The following is a 22165-nucleotide window of genomic DNA, read 5'->3' as shown; positions in this document are numbered from 1 at the left end:
AGCATGGTGGTTGCCAGGGGCTGAAAAGAAGGGGGAAATAAGGAGTTGCTATTTATGGGTATAGAGTCTCATTCATGCAAAATGAAAAAGTTCTAGAGATCTTCTGTAAAACAATGTGCATATAGTTAACAGTACTGTACTGTACACTTAAAATTTTGTTAAGAAGGTAGACTTCATGTTGTGTTTTTTTTAACCACAAAAAATAATTACGAACTTTATCAAAAGATACTTTAAAGAAAGTGGAAAGGTAAATCATAGACTCTGAGAAGAGACAGTTCACACAGCCTGCAAATAATTTGTACTAAGAATAAAAAAATTCCTCAAACCAATAAAAAGAAGTAAATGCCCCAGGAGAAAAATGGACAAAAGATTTTAAAGTTCTGATGATACTAAGTATATATTGATTTACTATTTTCTGACTTGGATATTGCTCTAATCCTTTTACTAAAGCATCTCCATTCATCGCTTGATTGAGTAGATTTTGTCATCAGGTAGCTTTCTTCCCCCAACAGGGGCTCATTGATTATTCATGTTAAGAATGTTTGCCATTTATATTTTAAGTCCACCTTGGCCAGGTATAGCAAATCATTAATATTAACTTAAGTAGAGTACAGAATTCAGAAAAAGTATAGAAAAGAGGAATTTTGTATAGTTGTATAGGAATTTTGTATAGTTGAGCAAGGAAGCTATTCTTGTAGAACCTTTGTTTATGACTCACAAAGTTAAAGGAGACATTAATGTTAAAGTCATCTTTCTCACTAGTCCGTGTGCTCCCTGAAAAAGGGATGGTACCTGCCACATAGAAGAGTGGATACAAAGAAAAATGGTAAGTAGGTTGATTGGACTGGAGGGAATTTATTTATTTAATATTTATTTATTTATTTATTTATTTTTTGGCTGCGTTGGGTCCTAGTTGCGGCATGTGGGATCTTTTGTTGTGGCGCGCGGGCTTCTCTCTAGTTGTGGTGCGTGGGCTCCGTAGTCGCAGTACGTGGGCTCAGTAGCTGTGGGATCTTAGTCCCCCAGCCAGGGATCGAACCGGCATCCTCTGCACTGCAAGATGGATTCTTAACCACTGGACGACCAGGGAAGTCCCTCTGGACTGGAGGGAATTTAAAGCACTGGAGAATACATTTTGAGTTCTAGACATTCCAACATTCCAAGTTATATATATATATAACTTGCCACTTTTTCTTCATATTCTACTGAATCTTTGGGTGTGTTATCCATTTGACCCACAATATTTTGAAGAGGAGACTAATTTTTCAGATCTCATAAGTAGATTCATGTTATGATCTTCAGAGATTGTTGATATGACATTTTTCTGAAATATGTATGTTAAGAAATAAAAGTTCAATAACCTTAATTTTTGGTTCTAAAAAGTTACATCTAATTTTTAGATTTTTCCCCTTACATTCTAAATAATTGCTAGAAATGTGTCAATTTTTCTGGCCTTAATTTAAGGTGAGAATATTCAGGTTGCCAACTTCGCTAGGATGGTGCCAAAATAAAGCACTGTAGGTCTTTTTACCTTTCTGGAGGAGGCATATACCTGTATTGTAGCAGGTGCTTAGATTTGAAGGTTCTACATACATTTCAGGAATTAAAAAAAAAATTATTGTGCGAATTTTCCCATATACAGAAAAATTCAAAAGAGTGAAATACTTAACACCTAGATTTAACAGATCATTAAAATTATAATATATTTTTTCTGAACTGTTATAAACTACAGCTATCATAACATTTCAGCCCTTAATATGTCAGTATGAACCTCTTTAAAAAAAAGACACTTTCTACGTGACCGTAATAACATCTCACTAACAAAATCAACAGTAATTTAAAAATATTATCTGATATCCAGCCCACATTCTGATTTCTTTAGTTACTTTCAGACTGGCTTTTTAAAGTTCGTTTTTTCAAACCAGGATGCATTTGGTTGGATTCCTTTATTCTAGAATGGTTATACCTCCCCTGCCACCTTTTTTCCCACCCTACTTTCACCTGTTGAAGAAACTAAGACAGTAGTCCTGTAGACCAGAGTATTACACCTTCTCCTATATTTTGTGATAAGCTTTACCATGTTACTTTAGTCTCTGAACTTCCTGTAAGTGTCACAGAATCTGGTTGTTCAGCTTCTGTTGATGCTAGGATGGGTCCGTATGTTCAGGTTTAGAATTGTTTTTAAAGCAGAGTATATTTACTGGGAAAATATGAAGATATTTTTGTGAAAATACTTTCATAACCAATGATAACGTTCGTGGAGTGCTCTTCATATTCCTCAAAGCACTTAATAGAAATATTTTAAAAAATAATAGTTAATAAATATTTGTTGATTTGTGTTTTAAAGTTTTTATATACTCCTTTCCTTTAGGCTTGTTATCCCTTTCCTGTCTGAAAAGATATGACAGTTACTTTCTTTTTTCACTACAGATTTTCAGCTACTGATGTTACAAACAAAATATTGGAACATAGAGTTGAGGAAAAGACTTAAACCAGGTAGGTAAATAATAAAAGTCTAAGGAAACAATACAGGGCTTCCCTGGTGGCACAGTGGTTAAGAGCCCGCCTGCCAATGCAGGGGACACGGGTTCGAGCCCTGGTCCGGGAAGATCCCACATGCCGCGGAGCAGCTAAGCCCATGTGCCACAACTACTGAGCCTGCACTCTAGAGCCCGCGAGCCACAACTACTGAGCCCGTGTGCCACAACTACTGAAGCCCGCGTGCCTAGGGTCCGTGCTCTGTAACAAAGAGAAGCCACTGCAGTGAGAAGCCTGTGCACTGCAACTAAGAGTAGCCCCCTGCTCGCCCCAACCAGAGAAAGCCCATGCACAGCAACGAAGACCCAACGCAGCAAAAATGAAATAAAGAAATTAAAAAAAAATAAAAAGTAAAAAAAATAAGCAGTACAAGTACCATTCATTTTTATAAAGGTCATTACTGGGATAATTGACAAAATTGGAAAATGAACTGTAGAGTACTATCAATGTTGTTTCCTCAGTTTGATAATTGTACCTTGATGATATAGGAATATTCTGAGGTATTTAGGATGAAAGGGGTGTGATGTATGGCAATCTACTTCCAAATGGTTTAGAAAAACTAAATGATATGTAATATGAGAGGGCGTTTGGTGAATTTATGGGCTAATAGGAACTCATTTATTGCCAGTGTGGAAGTTGGTCCAATCTTTCTGGAAAGCATTTTGGCAATTTGTCTCAAGTTTTTAGCTTAGCCCAGCAATCTTACTTTTTTTTCTATAGTAATTGTAGGAACACTACAATAAGATGTATGTATAAGGATATTTATATGAGAGTTTATGAAATTAATGAATTAATGATAAATTTGCAGTAGCCTAAATAAGAATATGAGGATGACTAAATAAATATAATTAAAAACCATGTAAGCATTAAAAATGATAATGTAAATCTATTTATTGGCATGTTTGTAATACATTTTTAAGTGTCAAAGCTGGCTACTAAACAATATGAGTAGTATTGATCTATTTTGTCTTTCAGAAAAGGTGCATGTACACAGATACAGGAATACATATACACAGATAATACGAATGTTTGTACGTAATTGATTAGTTAGCTGTGATCTTCGTGTGTGTATACGTATATTATACATATACATATATGTGTTTTTATGCACATAGACATTTGGAAAGATGATACTGTATGTTGCCAGTGGTTACTTTTTCATTTGTTTTATTTTATTTTTTTGGCTGCACCGTGGGGCTTGCAGGATCTTACTTCCTGGACTAGGGATCGAACCTGGGCCCTGAGCAGTGGAAGCATGGAGTCTGAACCACTGGCCTGCCAGGGAATTCCCTTTTTTAAAAAAAATTTGTTTTATTTTATTTTTTTGGCCATGAGTGGTTATTTTTTATTTTTATTTTTTTAATTAATTAATTTATTTTTGGCTGTGTTGGGTCTTCGTTGCGGCTCGTGGGCTTTCACTAGTTGCGGTGAGCGGGGGCTACTCTTCATTGCAGTGCATGGGCTTCTCATTGCAGTGGCTTCTCTTGTTGCAGAGCACGGGCTCTAGGCATGCGGGCTTCAGTAGTTGTGGCTCATGGGCTCTAGAGCACAGGCTTAGTAGTTGTGGCGCACATGTTTAGTTGCTCCGCGGCATGTGGGATCTTCCTGGACCAGGGATCGAACCCGTGTCCCCTGCATTGGCAGGCAGATTCTTAACCACTGCGCCACCAGGGAAGTCCAACAACATGTGCTTTGATAGTAATACTGGTTATTGTTTTTATAGTTTATTTAACTTTTAGCTGTTGATTTTAAGGGCATTTTCTATTACACTTTTATTTTACATCTTGCTTTTCTTTAACAGATTTTTCTTCTGTTAGTTAAAAATATGGATCCTGGAGCAGAGGGGCCACCAGTTATCAAAGTGACTCCTCTTCAACAAATGCTTGCCTCTTGTACTGGCGCTATACTGACATCACTGATGGGTAAAATAATATGTAGATTATGTAACTGAATGAATCATTGATTCCATTTGAGTTTTTTCTATCTGTGAAATAATGATCATATTATCATTCATGCTTCATCATGATAACATGAAAAGAACCCTGGACCAGAGAATCAAGAGACTAGAATTTTAGTCCTTGCTTTGCCATTCTCAGGGTGAATGCACGTTGGGATAGTCCTTATTCTCTTTGAAATTAATTTTCCGTCTTTAAAATTAGGGGCTTAGGAGTTCTTTGAGGTCCCTATCAGTATTAAACTTTTATGACTCTATTATCCTTTTTTTAATAGACAGTAAGAAGATGGAATAAAACATTAGCATAATGAAAAATACAGAAATTGAACAACTTATAGTAGCAACAAATTCAAATTATATTTTACTTTGCTTTAGTAACAGTGAATTGCTTAAATTCCTCTGGACCACATTTTTCTGTCTTAAAAAAGACAGAATTTCTTGTAGACACAGCCAAATGACAGTTAGGTGACAGTTTAGCATTTTAATGAATTTAACTTGGCTAGTTTATTTAAATAAGATAGCAGATGATTAGAAAAAATGTAAACTAATTGCTTTAGAATGTAGTGTCTTTAGGTCAGAATGCTAGGGTTGTAAAGGCTTTAGAGATTTCTAATGTGACGTCCTCATTCTCAGACAGAAAATACAGCCTGCAAATTAAAACCATTCTCCTTTGCTTCACTGTTCCCAAATGGAGTTACACAGTGTGGTAGTAAGGATGATTTATGACTAGCTTACTCAAATTTGCATTATCTGTAGTTTTTGTTTGATATAGGTGAATTTAACAGAATAGGAAGACTTATATTGTTTGATTATTGATTACTTGTAATACAGAGTTATTCTCAAATATTTAAATGGACTTTTGGAACTTTCATTCTTTACCTTTAGATAACATATTTTCTTATAAATACTAGTATTTTAGTTTTAATGCTAAGGGAATTATAGTTGTAGAAATATTATAAATGAGAGTTGAGTACTTGTGAGAGAAGTAATTACATTTTCTCATTGGTACTCTTTTAACAAAATTCAAGGGCAAGAAATTAGAATGTTAACACTCAAAACCACTTTAAGATAAATAATCTTACCCATTATATAGTCATGAGGAAAGGTATCATTTGGTTTATTTTGTGTTCTTTGGACAAATGTCTATACAATTTGTAGGTATCACTTGTTAATTGAGATTTATGTATCTTCATAGTGACACCCTTTGATGTTGTTAAAATTCGACTCCAAGCCCAAAACAACCCATTCCCCAAAGGTATGTGTTCTGCTTATCCTGAAAACATTATGTTAGATTTTTAAATGTCGCTGTATTCATTTTTGTTTGAATAATATTCTTTTTGTTAGTTTTTAAAAATTGATGGCTTTATCCTCATGCAGAAACATTTTCTCATTTCTTAGTTGTACGTGATGAGGTCTAGGCAGAAAACAAATACAGTTGACCCTTAAACAATGAGGGGGTTAACACTGCCCACTGTCCATGTAGTTGACTGCCTGTAATTTATAGCTGGCCCTCAGTGTCCACAGTTCCTCTGTTTTTGCAGTTCCTCATCCTTGGATTCAACCAACTACAGATTGTCTAGTACTGTAGTATTTACTATTGAAAAAAATCTGCATAAGTAGACTTTCACAGTTCAAACCTGTGTTGTTCAAGGGTCAACTGCCTGTGTGTATGTGTATATAAAACATATAACACTTTCATGAACCTACTAATTAAAGCAGAGGACAATTTTATATTTGAGTATATGCCTCACAAGTAAGAACAGAATTAAACTTGTAAGGCATTTTAGAATCTAGCTTCCTACTTTAGTCCAAGAGCTGTGCTCATCCTACAGTATTCATCCAACAGTCACCTAATTGTTGCTTGAATAGTGATAGGAAAGTCATTATTTTACCAGGCAGCTTGGTTAATTGCTGGACATTATAGCTTATGTGGACTTTGAGAAGAAAGAGTAGTTATATGTTTTTATTAGATGGGCAAAAATAGCGATTCCTTGATCAATATTTTGCAGTTTTATAAAGATAATGCTGTTTCAAACATTTTTAAATAGCAGAAAACAGACTGTGAGAAAGCTAGCTTTCTCACAGACATAAATGCCACTCTCTTGAATGCATAGCAGTGAGACAATGAACATCAGGCATTGTTTCAGGTGGCTGAAAGGATAGATGGATTGTAGGAAGAGACTGAAAAGTAAAGTAGTTTCCTGTACATTAAAGTTAGTCTAATGTATTATGAAATTGACAATTATATATGGTCGAATAGAGAAGACAGTTTTGGCAGCAAGAATGAATCCAATAATGGGAAGGATCATTATTAGAGAAAGTTGTAGTCAGTTAAGAGGGAGCTGACAAATGTCTAGATTGAGCAGTATAAATACAGAGAAAGGGACAAAGCACAGCATTATTTACGTTGGTTGAGAAAAACATATTTTTTCAGTCTTTTTTCAATTGATGTATAACATTGTATTAGTTTTAGGTGTACACTGTAATGATTTCATATATGTATATATTGAAAAATGATTATCACAATAAATTTAGTCAACTTTCATAACCTCACATAGTTAATAAATTTTTTTCCATGTAATGAGATCTTTTAAGATCTACTCTCTTAGCAACTTTCAGATATACATTAGATTTCATAATATATTTTTGTCTGAATTGCCCTTACATACCGCAGGGTTTTCTTCTGGTCAAATAGAGAAGATGTACACCCATGCTGTCTTTTCAAAACAGGTTTTCTCCTCTGTCTTCCCTCTCCACTCCCTCAGATAACCGAAAACAATTTATTTCCATGTGCATTTGCTGACTGAAGTCCTGAAAACGTAATCCACTAATTTACTCAATTGCTTTTCACCACTGTGAGTTTACAGCCCAGTGCTATGTCATTAAACAAATCAAATTATTTATGTTTCATCCTAAAAGGTGAAGACAAAGTTATGTCTTTGTTTAGCCTGCTCATCGTACTTTCATTTTGTTCATATGTAAAAATAATACAGTTTTGTGAAATAATCACTGACTGTTAGAATCTTCTTTGTTAGGAAAATGTTTCTTATATAGTAATGGACTTATGGATCATCTATGTGTCTGTGAAGAGGAAGGCAACAAAGCATGGTATAAGAAGCCAGGACGTTTCCAGGGAACATTGGTAAAGAGATTATATTATTTATAATCACAGTATGTTTTCTATTCTAATATTTACTCTTATATATGAAATATTTAACGATTACAGGAGAGTAAATGTCCATCAGGTAGTTAGCATGCTTATCCACAGTTAAAAAGTAGACATTGAAGCAGGAAAGGGAAAGTACTTTTTTTGCTTTTAATTCTTTGCTAACTTTATTTTCATCTGTTTATGCTTAGGGAGTAGGTTTTCTTAAACTTTTTTATCTTGAGATACTTGTAGATCATATACAATTTTAAGAAAAATATACAGACACACCCTCTGTACCCTTTTTCCAGTTTCCCCCAGTGGTAACATGTGACAAGATGAGTACAGTAGACCACAGGATATTGACATTGATACAGTGAAGATACAGACTCCATCACCGCAAGGATTCTTCCTATTTCCCTTTTATAGCTACATCCACTTCTTAACTCCTGGCAATCACTAATCTGTTTTCTATTTATATAATTTTGTCACTTCAAGAATGTTACATAAATGAAATAACATAGAACATTTTGGGTTTGGCACTTTTCACTTAATTATCTGAAGATTCATTCAAGTTGTTTAATGTATCAATAGTTTGTTCCTTTTTATTACTCACTAGTATTACATGGTATGGATGTACCACAGTTTGTTTTCTGAGTGGTTTCCAGTTTTTGGCTCTGAATAAAACTGCTACATACATTCATTCACAGGTTTTTGTGTGAAAGTAAGTTTAAGAAAAAACTGCTCACGGTTTTTCTCTCTGAACATTCTACTTAGAACACTTCTGAACCGATATGTGGGTTTTTTCCCCCATACCAAGCAACTCTCCAGGGGACACAAACTGGGTATTCTACAATTTAACTCAATTCTGACACCATCTACCTGGAGTTAGTGTCAGGTCCCACAGGACTGCTCCCACTTCAGATGCCACTTGCAAGTCCAGGTTGTCACCTATGTTTCTGACTGACTGGCTGTAAATCAGAGGTTCCCAAGATCTCCTCTTGGGTTCAGTAATTTGCTAGAACAGCTCACAGAACTCAGAAAACAGTTTACTTACTAGATTACTAGTTGATTATGAAAGGATACAACTCAGGAACAGCCAGATAGAAGAGATGCACAGGGCAAGACTTGGGGGAAGGGGTGTGGAGCTTCCATGTCCTCTCCAGGTGTGTCACTCTCCCAGCACCTCCCTGTGTTCACCAACCTGGAAGCTTCCAAATGCCATTCTTTAGAGATTTTTATGGAGGCTTCATTACATAGACACGATTGATCAAATTACTGGCCCTTGGTGACTGACTAAGCCTCCAGTTCTGCCTCCCTTCCCAGAACCCCTGAGGTTGGGGACTGGGGTAGGGTGGGGAGGGTGGGACTAAAAGTTCCAGCCTTCTTCTAATCAAGTGGTTGGTTCCTCCTGGCAACCAGCCCCCATCCTTTGGTTCTCTAGGGCCTTTCCAAAAATCACCTCATTAACATAAACTTAGGTGTGGTTGAAAGAGGCTTGTTGTGAATAACAAAAGACACTACTTCCACCTCTTATCCTCCGGAGCTATTTCAGGACTGAGAACAAAAGACCAAAAATTATCAACAAAAGATGCTTCCTTTGCTCTGTATTAATTAGGAAATTATAAGAGTTTTGGAGCTGTGTGCCAGGAACCATGGATTAAGGCCAAAATGTATATTTCTTATTATTAATCATAATATCACTGTTAGTCTTCATTTCTCTGGGGTAAATGTCCATGAGTGCAGTTGTTGGGTCATATGGTAGTTGCATGTTTAAGGTTTAAGAAACTGCCAACCTGTTTACGAGACTGGTAGGACCATTTTACATTCCCAGTGGCAATGTATGACTGATCTAATTTCTCCACAACCTCACTAGCATTTGGTGTTGTCACTATTTTTATTTTAGCAATTATGATAGGTGCGTAGTAATATCTCATTGTGGTTTTAATTTACATTTCCCTGGTGGTTAGTGATGTTGAAAACCTATTCATATGTTTATTAGCCATCAGTATATCCTCTTCAGTGAAATGGCTCTTCGTGTCTTTTGCCCATTTTCTAATTTAACTGTTGGTATTTTTACTGTTAAGTTTTAAATGCTCCTTATACTATCTAGATATGAGTCCTTTGTTGAATGTGTGATTACTAAACATTCTTTCCCACTCTAACTTCCCTTCCTATACCCTTAAACAAGGTCTTTCATGGAGTAAAAGTTATTAATTTTGATGAAGTCCAATTTGTCAATTTTTTCTTTATAGATCATGCTTTTGGTGTCAAATCTAAGAACTATTTACCCTAAGATCTGAAGATTCTTCTCCTGTTTTTTTTTTTTTTTTTTTTTTTGGCTGTATGTGGGCCTCTCACTGTTGTGGCCTCTCCCCTTGTGGAGCACAGGCTCCGGACGCCAGGCTCAGCGGCCATGGCTCACGGGCCCAGCCGCTCCACAGCATGTGGGACCTTCCCGAACCGGGGCACGAACCCGTGTCCCCTGCATCGGCAGGCGGACTCTCAACCACTGCGCCACCAGGGAAGCCCTCTTCTCCTGTTTTTAAAGTCCTTGATCCATTTGAGTCATTCTTATATAATGTATGGGTTTGAGGTTGAAGTTTTTTTTTTTTTTTTTTTTTTTTTTTTTGTGGTACGCGGGCCTCTCACTGCTGCGGCCTCTCCCGTTGCGGAGCACAGGCTCCGGACGCCCAGGCCCAGCGGCCATGGCTCACGGGCCCAGCCGCTCCGCGGCACATGGGATCCCCCCAGACCGGGGCACGAACCCGTATCCCCTGCATCGGCAGGCGGACTCTCAACCACTGCGCCACCAGGGAGGCCCGAGGTTGAAGTTTGATCCTTTTTGTTTTAGCATGTGGTTGTCCAGTTGCGTTTGTTGAAAAGGCTATCTTTCCTCCATTAAGATGCTTTTGCACATTGTCAGAAATCGCTTGGGCATATTGTGTGATTTCTAGGTTGTTTATTCTGTAACATTTGTCTGTTACCTACATCAATACCACATGGTCTTAGTGTAGCTATAGAATAAGTCCTGAAATCAGGTAAACTGATTCCTCCCACTTTATTCTTATTTTTCTTTTTGAAAGTTGTTTTAGCTATTTCCAACTTTTCTTTGTCTTTCCATATAAATTTTAGACCTATCTATCGACCTATCAATAGATAGGTAGGTATCCTGTATCTCACATTTTCTTTATCCATTCATCTATTTACGTTGCTTTCATATCTTGGTTATTGTAAATAATGCTTCAGCGAACATAGGGTGCATACACCTTTTTGAATTAGTATTTTTGTTTTCTTTGTATACATACCCACGAGTGGAATTGCTGGGTCATGTGGTACTTCTACTTAAAGTTTTTTGATGAAGCTTCATACTGTTTTCCATTGTGGCTGCACCAATTTACATTCCCACCAACAGTGCATAAGAGTTCCCTTTTCTCCACATCCATGCCAACACTTGTTATTTGTTGTCTTTTGGATAATAGCCATTTTTACAGGTGTGAGGTGATATCTCATTGTGGTTTTGATTGGCATTTCCCTGATGATTAGTGATGGTGAGCATCTTTTCATGTGCCTGTTGGCCATCTTTATGTCTTCTTTGGAAAAATTTCTGTTTAGATTCTCTGCCAATTAAAAAATCAGGTTTTTTTTTTTTGGTTCTTTTGATGTTCAGTTCTATAAGTTCTTTGTATATTTTGGGTATTCACCACCTGTTGGATATATCATTTGCAAATATTTTCTCCTGTTCCAGTGGGTAGCCTTTTAGTTTTGTTGATAGTTTTCTTCGCTGTGCAAAATCTTTTTAGTTTGATGTAGTCCCATTTGTTTATTTTTCCTTTTGTTTCCCTTGCCTGAGGAGACATATCCAAAAAAATATTGCAAACACCAATGTCAAAGAGCATACTGCCAATGTTTTCTTCTTCTTTTTAAAAAATTATTTATTTTATTTATTTTGGCTGCACCAGGTCTTAGTTGCAGTACACGGGATCTTCGTTGCAGCATGGGGGATCTTTAGTTGTGGCATGTGGACTATTTTTTTTTTTTTTGCGGTACACGGGCCTCTCACTGTTGTGGCCTCTCCCGTTGTGGAGCACAGGCTCCGGACGCGCAGGCTCAGCAGCCATGGCTCACGGGCCCAGCTGCTCCGCGGCATGTGGGATCTTCCTGGACTGGGGCACGAACCCGTGTCCCCTGCATCAGCAGGCGGACTCTCAACCACTGTGCTACCAGGGAAGCCCAGCATGTGGACTCTTAGTTGTGGCATGGGAACTCTTAGTTGCGGCATGCATGTGGGATCTAGTTCCCTGACCAGGGATTGAACCCAGGCCCCATGCATTGGGAGCACAGAGTCTTACCCACTGCACCACCAGGGAAGTCCCCTGCCTATGTTTTTTTCTATTAAGATTTTTGCCTTCGGGTCTTAAGTTTAAGTCTTTAATCCGTTTTGAATTTTTTTAAATTAATTAATTTATTTTTAGCTGTGTTGAGTCTTCATTGCTGCATGTGGTCTTTCATGGGCTTCTCATTTCTCATTGAGGTGGCTTCTCTTATTGTGGAGCACAGGCTGTAGGCGTACGGGTTTCAGTAGTTGTGGCAAGCGGGCTTAGTAGTTGTGGCTCGCAGGCTCTAGAGCACAGGCTCAGTAGTTGTGCACAGGCTTTGTTGCTCCGTGGCATGTGGGATCTTCCTGGAGCAGGGATTGAACCCGTGTCCCCTGCATCGGCAGGCGGACTCTCAACCACTGCGCCACCAGGGAAGTCCCGGAATTTATTTTTGTGCATGGTGTGAGAGAGTAGTCCAGTTTGATTCTTTTGCATGTAGCTGTCCAGTTTTCCCAACACTGTTTATTGAAGAGGCTGTCTTTTCCTCATTGTATATTCTTGCCTCCTTTATTATAGATTAATTGCCCACTTAAGTGTGTGGGTTCATTCCTGGGCTCTTAATTCTGTTCTATTGATCTATGTGTCTGTTTTTGTGCCAGTACCATATTGTTTTGATTACTGTAGCTTTATAATATGTTTGGAATCAGGGACAATGATACCTCCAGCTTTGTTGTTCTTTCTCAAGATTGTTTTGACAATTCAGGGTCTTTTGTGTTTCCATACAAATTTTAGAATTATTTGTTCTAGTTCTGTGAAGAATGCCATTGGTATTTTGATAGGTATTGCATTGAATCTGTAGATTACCTTCGGTAGTATGATCATTTTAACTATTAATTCTTTTATTTAGAATTTATTTTATTAATTTTTTATTTTGGGCTGCATTGGGTCTTCGTTGCTGTGCACGGGCTTTTTCTCTAGTTGCGGTGAGTGGGGGGGCTATTCTTCATTGCAGTGTGTAGGCTTCTCATTGTGGTGGCTTCCCTTTGTTGTGGAGCATGGGCTCTAGGTGCACGGGCTTCAGTAGTTGTGGCACTCAGTGTCAGTAGTTGTGGCACTCAGGCTCAGTAGTTGTGGCTCATGGGCTCTAGAGTGCAGGCTCAGTAGTTGTGGCGCACGGGCTTAGTTGCTCCACGGCATGTGGGATCTTCCTGGTCCAGGGATAGAACTCGTGTCCCCTGCATTGGCAGGTGGATTCTTAACCACTGCGCCACCAGGGAAGTCCCAACGGTATTAATTCTTCCAATCCAAGAACATCTGTTTGTGTCATCTTCAATTTCTTATAATTTTCTGAGTTCAGTATTTTACCTCCTTAGATTTATTCCTAGGTATTTTATCCTTTTTTATGTGATTGTGAATGGGATTATTTCCTTAATTTCCCTTTCTGATAGCTTGTTGTTAGTGTATAGAAATGCAGCAGATTTCTGTGTATTAATTTACATTCTTGCAATTTTACCAAATTCATTGAGGAGCTCTAGTATTTTTCTGCTAGCATCTTTAGGATTTACTATGTATAGTATCATGTCATCTGCAAACAGTGACAGTTTTACTTCTTCCTTTCCAATTTGGATTCCTTTTTTTTTTTTTTTCTCTGACTGCTGTGGCTAGGACTTCCAAAACTATGTTGAATAAACTATAGTGAATAAAAGTGGTGAGAGTGGGCATCCTTGTCTTGTTCCTGATATTAGAGGAAGTGGTTTCAGCTTTTAACTGTTGAGTATGATGCTAGCTGTGGGCTTGTTGTATATGGCTTTTATTATGTTGAGGTATGTTCTCTCTATAACCATATACCCACTTTGTTGAGAGTTTTTATCATGAATGAATGTTGAATTTTTGCAGAAGCTTTTTCTGCATCTGTAGAGATGATCATATGGATTTTATTCTTCAGTTTGTTAATGTGGTGTATAATTGATTTATGGATATTGAACCATCCTCGCATCCCTGGGATAAATCCCACTTGATCCTGGTGTATGATCCCTTTTGATCATTGTTTATCTTATTGTTGAATTCGGTTTGCTCATACTTTATTGAGGATTTTTGCATCTGTGTCATCAGTGATATTGGCCTGTCATTTTCTTTTTTGGTGTGATATCTTTGTCTGGTTTTGGTATCAGGGCATTGCTGGCCTCATAGAATGAGTTCAGAAGTGTTCCTTCCTCTGCAATTTTTTGGAATAGTTTTGGAAGGATAGGTGTTAACTCTTCTCTAAGTGGTAGAATTTACCTGTGAAGCCATGTGGTCCTGGACTTTTGTTTGTTGGGAGTTTGTTTGTAAATTACTGATTCAGTTTCATTACTGGCATTTCATCTGTTTGTATTTTCTGTTTCTTCCTGGTTCAGTGTTTGGAGAGTGTACATTTAGGAATTTTTCCATTTTTTTCTTGGTCATCCATTTTACTGGCATATAGTTGTTCATAGTAATCTATTATGATCCTTTGTATTTCTGTGGTGCCAGTTGTAAGATCCCATTTTGATTTATAGGTTTTTGTGTATATATTCCTTTGCTGAGGCTTTCTAATTTTTCATTAGTTTCAGACATGTTTGTAAGTGATCATTCAGTGATTCGTATGTTGACTGTTTTAAAATCTTTGTCAGATAATTCTAATTTCTGTCAGTCTCAGTGTTGGTATCTATTTATTGTCTCTTTTCATTCAGTCTGACATCTTCCTGCTTATTTATTTATTTATTTATTTGCCATGCTGTGCGGCTTGCGGGATCTTAGTTCCCCGACCAGGGATCGAACCCGGGCCCCTGGCAGTGAGAGCGCCAAGTCCTAACCACTGGACCACCAGGGAATTCCCTCTTCCTGCTTCTTAAAATGACAAGTGATTTTTTCTTTTTTACTGAAACCAGGAAATTTTGAGTATTATGTTATGCAACTCTGAATCTCATTTAAACATTCTATTTTAACTGGCCTTTTTGACACTGTTAACTCAGGAAGAGGGGTGCCACCCTGTTATGTCTGGGCAGAACTGGAAGTCCAGGTTCCTCACTCAGCCTCCACTGACACATAGGGTATGGGAGAGGGCTCTTTGCTGTTGGACAGTATGGTCTGAATGTTTGTGTACCCCTCCAAATTCATATGCTGAAATCCTTATGCCTGATGCAGTTGTTTTAGGAGGTGGAGCCTTTGGGAGTTGATTAGGCCATGAGGGCAGAGACCTCATGAGATTAATGCCCTTAGTAAAGAGACCCCAGAGAGTTCCCTTGCCCCTTCTGCCTTGTGAGGACACAGTGAGAAGTCTGAGATCCAGAAGAGGACCCTCATTTGACCTTGCCAGCACCCTGATCTTGGACTTCCAGCCTTAAGAACTGTGAGAAATAAATTTATGTTGTTCATAAGCTATCCAGTCTGTGGTGTTTTGTTTAGCAGCCTTAACAGACTAAGACAGTGGGTGTGGAATTTCTGACTCCCCTTGTGATTTCCACTGCCACTGGTGGGGGGCGGTAGTCTCATTACTGTCAAGTGATGGTAAAAGTCCTGATTCTCCACTACTCCTTCTCTGATAGCACTGTAAGAACCCTTAGCATATTCATCATTGTTAGTTAAAAATCCCCAGTCTGATCCTTCCAAAATCTCTGCCATATCTGAATCTGGTTCTGATGCTTCGTTTGTTTCTTCAGACTATATTTTTTGCCTTTTAGCATGCTTTGTAATTCTTTTCGTTGAAAGCTGGACATGATGTATTTGGTTAAAAGACTGAGGTAGATAGACCTTTAATGTGAGCTTTATCTGGCTAGACATTAGGCTATGTTTACTGCTTGTTATAGCTGTGTTGTCAGAGACTAAAATTTCCTCTACTGTCCTAGTTTTTGTCTTGCCTGTTGTCTTTGGGTTTTCCTGGAGACTCCTCAGATAGTAAAATAGTTTCCCTTGAGTGTAAGGTTTTTTTTTAAGGAGAATAGAGATTTGGGCATATTTCAAAAATGGTTACTTTTCCCCTTACCCTGCTGGAAACAGGAGGGGATTTTTCTTTGATCCTAACAGTGAGAATATGGTAGGGCTCATGGAACTGAAACTCATGAAAGCATAAGGACCCTCCTACACAGTAGCCCCCTCAGAGTTTTTGATTCTTGAGTTAGTCTACACTGAGCAATCTGTCAATTATAAAGTTTTCCTATTAGTTTCCTGCTTCTTACTTTGGGCTTCTACTCTATTAAGCTGTGAGTGAGTCTCTGTCTTTTTTACTGAAAAAAGACACAGTGTTCAAGGCAGCAGTTTGACCTGTGACCTCAATTCTCTGATCAGTCTAAGAGGAGTTGTTGATTTTTCATTTTGTTCAGGTTTTTTCTTGTGAGGACGGAAGTGATGACTTCCAAGCTCTTTACATATAGGACCAGAAATCAGAATTCTTCTTTGGATTTATTTTGGTCATTGTCTTCTACTTTCTTGGGTGGAAACATGGATTATTGATTTTCAGCCTTTCTTTTCTCAGCTCAGCATTTAAAGCCATAAATTTCCTTCAAAGCACTAAATTAGATGTGTTCCACAAATTTTGATGTTGTGTTTCCATTATCAGTTGAAATATTTTCTCATTTCCTTTGTAATTTTTTTTGCCATGGATTATTTAGAAGTCCAATATTCAATTTCCCAATAATTGGATTTTTTTCGAGATATCTTATTGTTCCTGATTTCTAATTTAATTCCAATGTGGTCAAAGGAACATACTCTGTAAGTTTTCAGATTTTTGAAATTTATTGAGTCTTGTGTAATGGACCTACGTATGATCTGTCTTGGTGATTATTTTTAGTGCACTTTAAAACCTGTATTCTGCAGTTGTTGGGTATAGTGTTCTATAAACCATTAGGTCAGGGTGGCTGATGCTTCATTTACATCTTCTGAATTCTTACAGATTTTTAAAATTATTCTATCATTCTCTGATAGAGGATATAATAAACTTTAGTTATGATTGAGGATTTGTCTGTTTTCTTTTTTAGTTGTCAGGTTTGCTTCATGGGTTTTGAACCTCTCATTAGGAACATTCACTTGATATGTTTTCTGATACATTTTTATTATAATGAAATCTCTTTATCACCAGTAATGTTCATTATCTTGAAGTCTTTTATCTGTATGTAATATAGCCACCTTTCAGCTTTCTCATATTAGTGTTTATATGGCCTCTTTTTCCATTTGTTTACTCCAAGACAGTGATATAGTTGTGCCTTGTTTTTTTACCCTAGAGGCTCTTCAGATAGGATCTGAGACTTTTGCAGTTCTTTTAGCTGTGATCATCTGTTGTTTTACAGGAGCCCTGTTGATATAGTGGCTTTTAATTGGGAAATTTAGTCCTTTAATATAATTTTTCATGTGGTTGGGTGTTAATCTACTATCTCTGTATGGGTTTTTTTTTTTTTTCCTAACTGCTCCCCTTTTCCCTCATTTCTTGCCTTTTTGGGGATTATTTGAATTTTAATAATATTACATTGATTTCTCCATTCCCATTTCTAGGGAGACAGTTCTTCAAAAGTGTTTCACATTTCTTCATATCTTGTAAGCATGGCACTGGCTGCCCTTTGTTCCTGACCATCTTTTCAAGGATGTTTGTAGAGTGAATAACCTTGGAAGATTCAGTGCTTCCCTCTAGAGCAAGGGGATGGCATCCTTACTTCCTATTATAAAGGATTTGGATTCCCTAAGGTCAGATTTTCTTTCCTGTAATGCAGTCCCACTGTGTGTTTGGGTGTCATCTATCCTTCTTCACATTGCCCTGTGGAAATTGGGGCTCAGGAAACAGGCATCAAAATGCTGATACTCTGGCTGCTGCTACTGCCGCAAGTAATAAACTATATGTCTCACCCCAGAGAGTTCTGTCCAAACCATCTCTCATGATACCGTGGCAGGCTGACTTGCTAACTAGCAAGTAGAGTGAAATCTCAGACCCCTTACAGGCTTGACATCCTTTACTCCCTCCTCTTCCTTTGTGCTATTGCTTCATTGATAGTCCATCTTGTTACCTTACAAATTCCACAATTCACAATTAGAATTTTTGATTTAAATAGTCTTATGTCTTTTAAATAATTAAGAAAAAAGAGAGACATACATATTTTACATGTAACCACTTATTTACCATTTCTTTTGTACTTCCTGCCTTTCTGAAGATTGTAGTTACAATGTGCCATCATGACCCTTTATCCTGAAGAACTTTTTACAGCATTTCTTTAGTGAAGGTATTTTGGCAATGCAGTCTCTAAGTTTTTGTTCTTACAGAAATGTCTCTATAAAGCATTTTTGAAGTGTGTTTGGCAGCATATAGAATTCTGGCTTCGTTTTTTTTCAGCACCTTAAATATGTCATCACATTGTCTTTTGGCCTTTCATGTGTCTGATGAGAAGTTAGTCTTCATTTATCATCCTTTCCCTATATGTATTTTGTCATTTTTCTTTTGTTTGTTTGTTTGGGTTTGGTTTTTTAAATAATTCTTTCTTATCGTGTTCTGAATTCACAGCATTTTTTTAAATTTTATTTTTAATTTTATTTATTTTTGGGTGTGTTAGGCCTTCATTGCTGCGTGAGGGCTTTCTCTAGTTGCGGCGAGCAGGGGCTACTCTTTGTTGCAGTGCGTAGGCTTCTCATTGTGGTGGCTTCTCATTGCGGAGCACATGCTCTAGGTGCATGGGCTTCAGTAGTTATGGCATGCGGGCTCAGTAGTTGGGGCACATGGGCTTAGTTGCTCCATGGCATGTAGGATCTTCCTGGACCAGGGATCGAACCCGTGTCCTCAGCATTGGCAGGCGGATTCTTAACAACTGTGCCAGCAGGGAAGTCCCTGTTTGTTTTTATTCAGTTGGGATTTTTTTTGAGATTTTGGGCTCTGATATCTTTCACTAATTTGGGGAAGTTTTTGGTCATCATTTCATCAGGTAATTTCCTGTTCTATTCTGTTTCCTTTCCTCTATGACTCCACATAAACCTGTGTTATACCACTTGATATTTTCCCCTCAGGTCTCTGAGGCTCTGCTAATTTTTCTTCATTCTCTTTTTTTGGCCACGCTGCACAGATTGCTGGATCATAGTTCCCTGATCAGGGATTGAACCGGGCCCTTGGCAGTGAAAATGCAGAGTCCTAACCACTGGACTGCCAGGAAATTCCCATTTTTCTTCATTCTTTTTCTCTTCCTTCTTCAGATTTAATAAGTTCTGTCTTCAACTCCAATGACTCCTTGATGTCTTCTTTCTGCTATTAAGCCCACTTAGTGAATTTTTCGTTTCAGGTTTAGAATTTTCATTTGGCAGTTTTTTTTTTTTTTTTTTTTGCGGTACGTGGGCCTCTCACTGTTGTGGCCTCTCCCGTTGTGGAGCACAGGCTCCGGACGCGCAGGCTCAGCTGCCATGGCTCACGGGCCCAGCCACTCTGCGGCATGTGGGATCCTCCCGGTCCGGGGCACGAACCCGTGTCCCCTGCATCGGCAGGCGGACTCTCAACCACTGCGCCACCAGGGAAGCCCTCATTTGGCAGTTTTTTTATAGTAACTATTTCCTTGCTGAAATTACAAATTTTTCCATTCATTATGCATACATCATCTTTTAAATTCTTGAACGTGTTTATAATAGGTGCTTTGGAATGCTTGTCTGCTGATTGCATCATCTTAATCATCTCTGTTGGTTTCTGTTGACTACTTTTTCTTTGAGTATGGGCACAGTTTCTTGTTTCTTTTTATGTCTAATGAATTTTGATTGGATAGTGAACATTATGAAGAATGCATTGTAAAGACTGTGGATTTTTTTTTTATATTCTTCTAAAGAGTCGGTTCTGTTCTAGAAGGCAGTTAACTTTGGCTGGATTCAGCCTTTCACACTCAGGCACCATTGTGGTGGGCTGCAGCTGAAATTTCCACCCAGCCTTTAGTTGCTGGGGGTTTGTTTGTTTTTGCCAGAACTCTGTTGTCTTCTCCTGGGGTTGCATAATTTAGTGGTGAGCCACGTTTTGTGGCTGATTTTGTCTCTAAATTTGGGGGCTTATGTCCTCTGCAGCCTTTCTTCCTAGGATTTCCCTTGTAACGTTCTGATTAGTCTACCAGACTGAACTCTGATATTTGCCATCTCAAGCAAGTAAACGTGCTTTTCCTTGCAACTCCCACAGGCAAAAAGCTGTAAATTTGCAAATCTCACTCATTGCACTTTGTCTTTCAACAGTAAGCTTCCCTATAGTTTCTACTTGCTTTTGGTTCTTCTCCAGAGACTTCAGATATTGGGTTTAAATAATATTTTCTCAGATTTCATAATTGGACAGGAGAGTTAATCTCTGCTATTCGTCCACTTCCTTTTTATAATAATCTTTGAAAACATTGCTTCTAAGCCCTAAGTAGAACAATCCCAAGCTGAGTAATGTAGATTTTATTCTGTAAGCAGGAAGTATCATCCAGAAATGCTTTACTTGTGTTTGAAAGTTGAGAAAAATTCTTTTTATTTTTTTTAAAGAATGGGCATACATAAATCTGAGAAGCTTTTATTTTAGAAATAAGTGCTTGAAAGAAACAAGTTACCAATCAGTTATCACTATAAACTTTTTTGTATATAAGGTTCAGGTATGTATTTTGACCACTTCTTTCTATTATAATTTTAGGATGCCTTCTTGAAAATCATTCGAAATGAGGGCATTAAATCCCTGTGGAGTGGCCTTCCTCCTACCTTGTAAGTTGAACTTTAATATTTTTCTTACTAAATGATCGTTGTTATTTTGCCTTATAATCAGCCTCGTTGGACAACATCATGCATTTTTAATGTTAGTGCTTTTTCATTTTCTAGAGTATTTTTTTGTGAATCTCACAGCTATCCACATATTTGATGATTTGCTGAAAGGATTCACAGGACCTAAAGAAGGTGATACTCATGTCTGCGGTTTATTACAGCAAAAGAAACGAAGCAGAATCAGTAAGGGGAAAGGACACAACAGGAGTTGACCAGGCAAAGGCACCCTGAGCCCGCCCGTGTGACACTGCAGAGTGTGTGCTGCTTCTCCCAGCACTGAGCTGCAGCCGCACACGCAGTGTTTCTGTCTCATGCAGCCCTGGAGTCTGAGTCTAGGGCTTGTATTGCGTGCGGGCTGGTGACATAGGCACATTCTGTTTGTGACCAGCTGTGATTACCAAAACTCCAGCACCCCTTAAAAGCAAGCAGATGTTTACCAAAAATCACATCATTTGCACAAATCAACCTAGACAAGCTGGTTTAGTGCTCCAGACATACAGAAAAACCTTGTTATAGGGAATATTCCAAGGGCTAAATTCCTTGGGGGTGACCAAAGGTCAAGCAGGCAGATAGATCCTCCTGAAGATACAGATTAGAGCAGCTGGGCCTGCTGTGTTCACTTTGGTGCACAAGCAGTTTTTTTTTCATGTTCAGAAATTAAGAATTTAGTGTTCATTTGACTTTATTTTACTAAAATAATGAGAGCTATTGTGCTATGTATACTTTCCTTTTCCAGATAGTTATAATTCTCTACTAACTAGCTATTATATGAATTAACATGACAAGCTAGTAAGGCTGAATGTAAAAATCCCATATCTTGACTTTCTCTGCCTCCTTTCTTTCTAATTTATCTTATTATAGAGCAAATTAGTCAGTTTTGAGGCATATATTCTAAACAGTGCCTGAGGTTATAAAGTTAGCGGTAGATCCAAGAGCAGCAGTCGGTCTTGTTCCTACATTCTCATCGTCACACTTCACTGTAGAACATTAGGCATTTCCATGTGTGGTCTGTTAAATGTCCTTGGTTAGGCCATAAACAGAGACTGTTTTTTTGTTGCATTAATATTTATGACATGATAGTACCTGCAACGTTGTGTTTAATTAATAACTCCCTCTTGATATTTTCATTTAAAAGAATAAGTCATTGGAATTTCCTCAAAACTCTAGTCTATATAATTCCAGTGACATTAATTGTAATTTATTTTCAGTCATAAGTAGGTATGGTATATGGTCCACAGTTCAAAAGAATTTTACAATTGTGCTTGTACTTTTAACTTTAGTGATTTTCATGTTATCATAATGTAGTTGGGGAGGAAGACCAGAAACAGAAGAAGTCAAGGAGGTAGCGAAGTGTCCTCATTTGTCTTTTCCTATTTATGACCTGACTGGGTGCTATGTAACTTAACTTCTCAACTACAATATAAACCTTTGGAGAGCACATCCGTACTTTACACCTTTTGGTTG

General features: G+C 37.9%; 1 protein-coding gene across 2 annotated transcripts in view; it reads left to right on the top strand.

Moving 5' to 3' along the window:
• SLC25A40 (solute carrier family 25 member 40) overlaps nt 1-22165 on the top strand; it is a 54498-nt gene that overhangs the window by 20524 nt on the left and 11809 nt on the right. Inside the window, exons 2-7 of one of the 2 annotated variants that reach the window (XM_081243699.1) lie at nt 763-826; nt 2431-2496; nt 4340-4460; nt 5688-5747; nt 7528-7634; nt 20577-20644. In XM_081243699.1, the coding sequence (XP_081099825.1) occupies nt 4364-4460; nt 5688-5747; nt 7528-7634; nt 20577-20644 (332 nt within the window). In that variant the 5' untranslated portion in view covers nt 763-826; nt 2431-2496; nt 4340-4363. The remainder of the gene's footprint in view (nt 1-762; nt 827-2430; nt 2497-4339; nt 4461-5687; nt 5748-7527; nt 7635-20576; nt 20645-22165) is intronic. The other variant, XM_081243700.1, reaches the window with a different exon arrangement.

The sequence above is a fragment of the Mesoplodon bidens genome, assembly GCF_964165515.1.
Source record: "Mesoplodon bidens genome assembly, chromosome: 9".
In the NCBI taxonomy this organism is placed as follows: domain Eukaryota; kingdom Metazoa; phylum Chordata; class Mammalia; order Artiodactyla; family Ziphiidae; genus Mesoplodon; species Mesoplodon bidens.
The sequence above is the reverse complement of the archived record's forward strand: the minus strand, read 5'-3'. Positions and strand labels throughout refer to the sequence as shown.